Source organism: Argiope bruennichi, chromosome 7, assembly GCF_947563725.1.
Source record: "Argiope bruennichi chromosome 7, qqArgBrue1.1, whole genome shotgun sequence".
NCBI lineage: Eukaryota > Metazoa > Arthropoda > Arachnida > Araneae > Araneidae > Argiope > Argiope bruennichi.
The window spans coordinates 108,666,604-108,673,506 of NC_079157.1; the positions used below are offsets into that span (position 1 = coordinate 108,666,604).

At 30.8% G+C, this 6,903-nt stretch overlaps 1 protein-coding gene across 1 annotated transcript in view; it reads left to right on the forward strand.

Annotated features, from left to right (window-relative positions):
- The window catches only part of LOC129975523 (ornithine decarboxylase-like), a 32,180-nt gene that overhangs the window by 17,782 nt on the left and 7,495 nt on the right, over nucleotides 1-6,903 (forward strand). The window contains exons 5-7 of the mRNA XM_056088585.1: nucleotides 74-150; nucleotides 2,828-3,000; nucleotides 6,857-6,898. Of these exons, the coding sequence (XP_055944560.1) occupies nucleotides 74-150; nucleotides 2,828-3,000; nucleotides 6,857-6,898 (292 nt within the window). The remainder of the gene's footprint in view (nucleotides 1-73; nucleotides 151-2,827; nucleotides 3,001-6,856; nucleotides 6,899-6,903) is intronic.

Consider the following 6,903-nt stretch of genomic DNA (forward strand, 5'->3'; position numbering starts at 1 on the left):
TAACTTTTCAATTTTGAAAATAAGCAACTTTTTCTAACTTTTATATGAATTCTCAAATTTTCATTGCTTTCAGCTGTGAAATGTAACGGTGATCATGTGCTATTACGAACTCTGGCAGCTCTAAAAGTTGGCTTTGATTGTGCAAGCAAGGTAAGGTTTGAAGATTACTTAACTAATTTCTAAATGTTATTTAGCTTTCTTCGGTGAAATAAAATAAAATTTTTCTACACTTGTAAAAATGTTTATATAACGAAATCATTGATATTACATTTTGTTTCTGATGAAAGTGTATAGTTGCTGCAAACATATCCTGATGATATTGTAACCAGCATCACGAAAATTTTAACTTTTAATGAGGGAGAAAGTGATTTGCCACTCTGATGAAAGAGAAAATCGGGACTTTATTACACATGACATTTCCTGTTTTCTTCCAAAGGCTATCATTTGGTATAATCGATTATGATTACGTCTTTATATTAATCGATCGTACATTTTTGATAAACGTATTCAGAAAGTTATCTGAAATAGTTACATTGCTGTACTTTCATAAAAGTTAGGCTAAATATTGATATACGGAGAAGTATAAAATCATTCCTGTCTTAAATAAGCATCACAGATTGAAATTGTCTTCTTTAACGCCGATATGATACTCCAATAAAATTATGTTCCCTTGCCTACACATGCAATCTGATTGATTTTGATAATATGATCGATAATTTCAATATACTGTGATGATTTTGAATTTCTGTGTCACCAGTTTGGCGAAAATTTGATGAATTTGATGGTTGCATTTTCCCTTGAGATTTGATTTCAATAGCAGATCCTCCAAGTATACGGTCGTGGCATAGTATAGGATTAAGCGACTTCCCGTTGCTTTATTGTAATAATTTGGAGAGATACATGCATGCGGCTATACAATGGGTGGTATAAATATTTTGGAAATTTGAATCCATCGCAAGCTGCACAAGATTCAAAAGAAAAAAAAAAGATTTGGTACATACGAAATTCATATGTGATCTTGGTTCGTAACAATGTATATTTGCGCATTAATAGATGCACCGAATGAATTTTGCAATAGTCGCTTTGCGATGGCTTTTGATCATCCCTCCAAATTTAGCACTGTTCTTAAATTTGTTATTAATAGCGATATCTTCGGCATATGATATATTGATTCCTTCAACCTCTTATCGTCAAATTTTGCCTTTTAGTTTATTTTTTTGGTGACAACTAGAATTTTATTTTGCTTCATTGTTTGGTTGTAATATTATGTAAAATGCAATTTGTTTTTGTTTTTTTTACTTTTTGTTTTATACTGGATGGTAATATTGTTTTGCCCATAGTAATAAGTTTATTGAATGTTTTTGCAAGCCCATTTTTTCTCAGCTCTATTCATACTGATGTCAATTCAGAAAATAATTCTAATATCGGTATTATTTCTGTGTTAATCATACAATGATAACATACAATAGCAGAGATATATCCTTTGTTGGTAATTTACTTTATTGGTACCAGCGAGCGATTAAAGTAATGCTATTTTTGCTGGATATGCTGATGAATTTTTTTTAATATAGTTCTGAATTGTTATTTTATATCTAAGGCAACTTTTCCTGTCCTCTAAACGTGGAAGTTATAATTTATTCATAAAAAAAATTTGAAAGATAAGTGAACCAGTTTGGCAACTATTCCCGTCACTAATTCCTATTGGCAGGAATATTGGCTTGGAATGTAAACTTCCTAAACTTTCATACCTAATGACTTAAGATGTTTCAGCAAACGCCTTAATTTGAACTCGGGTTATATCGTAATTATATTGTAATAATTTATAAAAATATAGTATGAAAGCTTAGTTAGTATGGAAGTCTGTCTTTGATCACCAGATAAAGATTATATTCATAAATATTCTCATATTAGAGGGAGATAAATATATATCCCTTTTAACCCTTTCTAGGGCCGTGGGAAGTATGCTTCCCACCAAATTTATCAATCTTTGTATGAAATTAGGTAGGTGGACAAAAGTTCTGACAAATTTTTTTAGTAAGTCAGAAACTTAGATGCTTCAGTTCTTTATCTCAGACAAAATGATGCGTCTCGATTTGTTACTTAATTATTAACCAAATTAATTAATCAAATTAAATTTATCTAATAAGCTAAATGAATCCCTTTTGTTATTCTAATTTCAAGCCTAAAATATTTTAACATAATATGACTAGAAAAAAATGACCCTTTAAAGGGTTACGATATTCCTTTTAGTAGGTTTAAACTGCAAAATGGTTCTGATGATATTAGTTTGGGTAAGTTTCTGCATATTTTCACCAACTTGATCCCACAGTTCAGAAAGCTATATAAAATATTCCTGTGCGCTTTGCCCATATTATGCCAAGAACACAATAAATATAATAATTCTGAGTCGTATTCAACCGAAGATGGTTAATAGTATTAAGTGTGAAAATCTCCTTGGATTTTGCAGATGAGCCATTCGGTTTTGAAAGCTTGAATTTCCCTTTATAATTAAAAATAGAAAAAATTCTAGTTAGGGAAATTATTGTCGCATCTTAAAGAAAAAAAATTTCTCTTGAAAATTTTTAGGTTACTGTATTGCTTAGAATTCAAGGTCTGAAAAGAGATTTTCAATCATTAACTTCTACTTTAAATACATAACACTTCATCTGTAATTTTTTCTATCTTCACAGCTCCAACATTTAAAAAGTTAGAAGAAATAGCTGAAGGGTAAAATTTTTTCTTCCTTCATACCTTCCAATGAAACGAATTGACCTTTACCTTTCTTTTCTGCAGGAGTTTTAATAAAAGTTTAACTGGTTTACTTTAGGTGGAAATAGAGACAATCGTGAACCTGGATGTTCCTGCCGATCGCATTATCTATGCCAACACCATCAAAGGTTTTTCTCACCTTCGCCGTGCTGCAGAATTAAAGGTTGACTTTATGACGTTCGATTGCGAGGAGGAACTATTGAAGATCAAAGAGCTTTATCCATCCGCAAAGTAAAAAACTTCAAATTCTTTTGGTATATATATTTCAATAATTTATTAATATACAATATAAATTATTTTTTTTTCTTAATTTTTATTTCTTAAATTTACAAACTTGATATTACAAGCATTTTGCTATCATTTTTAACGATAAAAATTGCTATCATTTTTTAACTTAAAAAAAAAAACAATTAACTTAACAAAATACTGAACTAACTAAAAAAAAAATCCATCCCAAATGGGATGAATTTTCTTTAGGAATATCTTTTCCTATCTTTCTAGTACTAAATTACGCAGTTTCAGATATGTGCTTATCAATTTAAGATTATCGAACAAAATAGAATACAACTCCATTTTATTTATTACCTAATAATTGAAATCTTTGTGCTTTAAACAGCAGTTCTCAAAATTTTAACACAAGAGACAAACAATTCCTAGAAAAAGAATTTTTTCTTTTCAGTTTATGAATGTTTTCATTGCTTTTCGAATTCGTTCGTTACTTATGAATGCTTTCATAAACTGAATTGGAAGTTGATAACGAAAAAGGAAAGAATTGAGTTTTCGAGATCTGATCTGACAAGACTCTCTTGCTTACTTAATGAAACTTTTTGCCATGGTATTGATATGCAGCTTGATCAGATCATTAAAAAAATTAGAAAATACATATAGATTGAAGATCTGGTCATATCTTGCAAAAAAATTGATTCATGGTCCGTAGTTTGGAAAATCATGTTCTATACACTGATTTAAATTTCGAATAAAGTTTGATACTACGTTATTTGATAAGCAAAGGTACAGAACAGGTTTCATATTCCCGCATTTTTAACGAGTATAGTCACTGAATGGTTTGATGTGCATGATATGGGAATTTTATTAAAACATTAATATTTACAGAAAATAAAATGGAAATAAGTATTGTAAAATTACAGTAACATAAAAAATTATATTATGTAACCGCTTAATTAAATTTACTACTTTGAAATAGGGCAGTAAAAGTATCTGGACTAATGATAAATAGAACGATACCATGAATTAAAAAATCCATGATTCAGCGCTTATCGCTCTTATTTAAAGAATACCTAATATAAAATACGAATGAACGTGAAGAAGCTGTGGGGCTGTTTTCCCTTGGTCGTAGTATGTGCGATACTTGATGTTTGAGTCTTGGAATGTAGGAAGTGATCTCTATTTTCACTGATTAATTTAATTATTTTATGGAATTTTTCCTTTTTGAAAAAAAATTGTTGACGACTCTTTCCAGCCATTATTGTTCGAGACCTAGTTCTGGTTTCTTTATGTATCATGAGATTGAGGATACACTTCGTAGCATATTTAAGTTCCGAGCTAAACCTTTCCAAAGTAGGAAAAAAAGCCCAGTGTTCCGACAGAAAAATATTATCCTCTCTGATCCAGTTAATGGGGCAAATACTAACTGAGTGTAGGATATCAAATTTTTCAACCAGTGTACTGTTGAAAGATCTGCTCCAAGATCTTTGACATTTCTCAACCATTCTTTTTCAGTGGAGGTCTTTTATATGTGGTTTAAGAAACTGTGTCTCCATATAAAGTAGTCCATTTTGAGTTGCATTTGTTCCCTCATAAGCTTCTGCTTATGAAACATTTATTGTTAGATTTGAAAGGAGGATGATAAAAAAATTTCTAGCTGTTTGGTTTGCATTCTTTGAAATAGAGAATGTCACAATTCTTGCTCTGTAGTCTACATGTAGTTTAAAGAGGGTATTGCTTGGATATTGAGATGCATATTTAACTCTCTGAATGTTTAATTCTTTAAAATCACTATTTAGATGCGATGTTTGCAAATAAGTTCAAATATTTTTTAAAGAAAATAAACTGATACTATATGTTTCACGATAATTATATAATATAATAAAAATCTGTAATCTCAAAAATAAACACTCTAAACTGCTAAAAACTCGGGATGCAACAGAAAATGGACCGATTGCAAACCCTCGGAAATCGCATGATACGCAGCTGGAGGGTTAATTGCTTCATGAAAAAAGTGAGTTCAAATTGAAAAATGGTATTGTTGTCATTTAGTCTGGCAGAACAGTGATAGTACCAGATAAATCAAGACAGAACTTAACTCCTATTGAATATTCTGTTTACGTGCTTTATCTGTGAAAATATTAACGGTTTCCTGAATTTTTAGCAGAATTGTGCGAATGTCTTGTGTTGGAGAAGGATAGACTAAAATTAATGTGGTGGGATATGAAGACACATGAATTTTTAGCTCCACCATGTTGACTTTGTAGTAAAAAGGGTGGGTTTTAATTGGGATGATGGTATGAAAATTGCTGTCTTCAGTATTGTATCTTTCTGGTATGGGGAGCTATACTATTTTTATGATTTTGGAATTAAGGAGATATCGTTATTATAATATTGTTATTACATTAGGATTATACCGGGATTAATCGAGCTTGTTAAATGAAATTGATTGGTCACTGCTCTACCTAAAATGATTTTGAGAATTTTTTGTGGACTTGGAAGTAGTTGCGATGTTATAGAGAAAAGGAGAATTTAAAATTTTTTTATTGCTCTTAGTAGTAATAATCCTTTGAATTTTTTAATAGGGCACTACCTCCTTTTTGTATTAGGATCATGACTTATTGGTAGCTCTGTGTCTAACTTTGATGTTTGTGCCTCTTATGTTTAAAACAATTTTCTTTGAAAACGTATCTAAACATTATTTAATCGCACATGCTTTATTTTTTATATAATTTTAATCATTGCCCATCCATTACATTGGAATACAAGCATCTATATCTCGAAGTCTTGGAATCCTATTACCTTTTTTTGAAACTAAAATTCATTTCATAGTGTTTTGTCTTGGAGATTAACGCATTTCTTTTAAATAATTCTGCTATTTCGAGACGTCTTTTAGATTCCTTCTTGAGATTTTTTTTTTGAAGAAGTTCACCAGAAAACACAATTAACACCGTTCATGGACATTGATTCTACTTCCAGAGAGTTCAAGACACTATTTTGCTGTATTCTGTCAGTTCATTATGTTTGAATAAACAATTTTTGTGTGATTATCTACTGCGCGCTCCACTTGTATAAAAAATGTAGGAACGGATTTCACATTTAACAGTATTCTGAATTGGAGCAGAAACACTGAACACATTCCATTTGAACCAGGTTAGTACAAGAATGGCAAAAAACAAACAAATTAAGGGACGAAACTGGTTGTGGTACCTTGAGCGGACCTGTTCTTCTACAGTACGCGAATGAAGAGATTTTCTTCAGTTTTTCTTCTAAGAGTTTGTTCTCGTATAGTTCTTCCAGAGTTTTCTCTTTCTTTTCCTTCAGTTTGCATCTCCCTCCCCCATGTCCTGGTATAAGTGTTTGGTTGAATTTTCATTAGGTCATTATGATTCCGTGGTCTTACATGGTTTTTAATTCTACATGGTTTGAAATAAAAGAAATCAACATCTTAGGGAGATACTTCTGTTTCTTATCTAAACAGAGCAATACTGTAATAACCAGAAGCTGCTCTTTAACTATGTTGTCCAATAGCAGCAACTGTTTTGTTCTTTCAAATTGAGAGCTTACTTCAGAACCTTCGATGTTTTTATTAAAGGAAATAAACATCCTTGTCTAGTAATTCGTTACTAAGGAAAAATCGTTTAATGATCTGATTTTGTTGTCGGATATTAATAGTTAAGAACAGACAAATTTTTTCAAGGTCAAGTTCTAACCTTGTCCTGCCAACTAAAGCATCGAAACATTATAATTCTGTCTTTATGCATCATGTTCTTACTTCTCTAATATATCTGGTATTAAAAGACACTCAGACTAATATGTGATGTCACAAATTTTGTATATAATTTGTCTTTACTTTTTGCAGACTTATTCTGCGACTAAAAATGACTACTTCAAGTGGCTTTAAAAAAA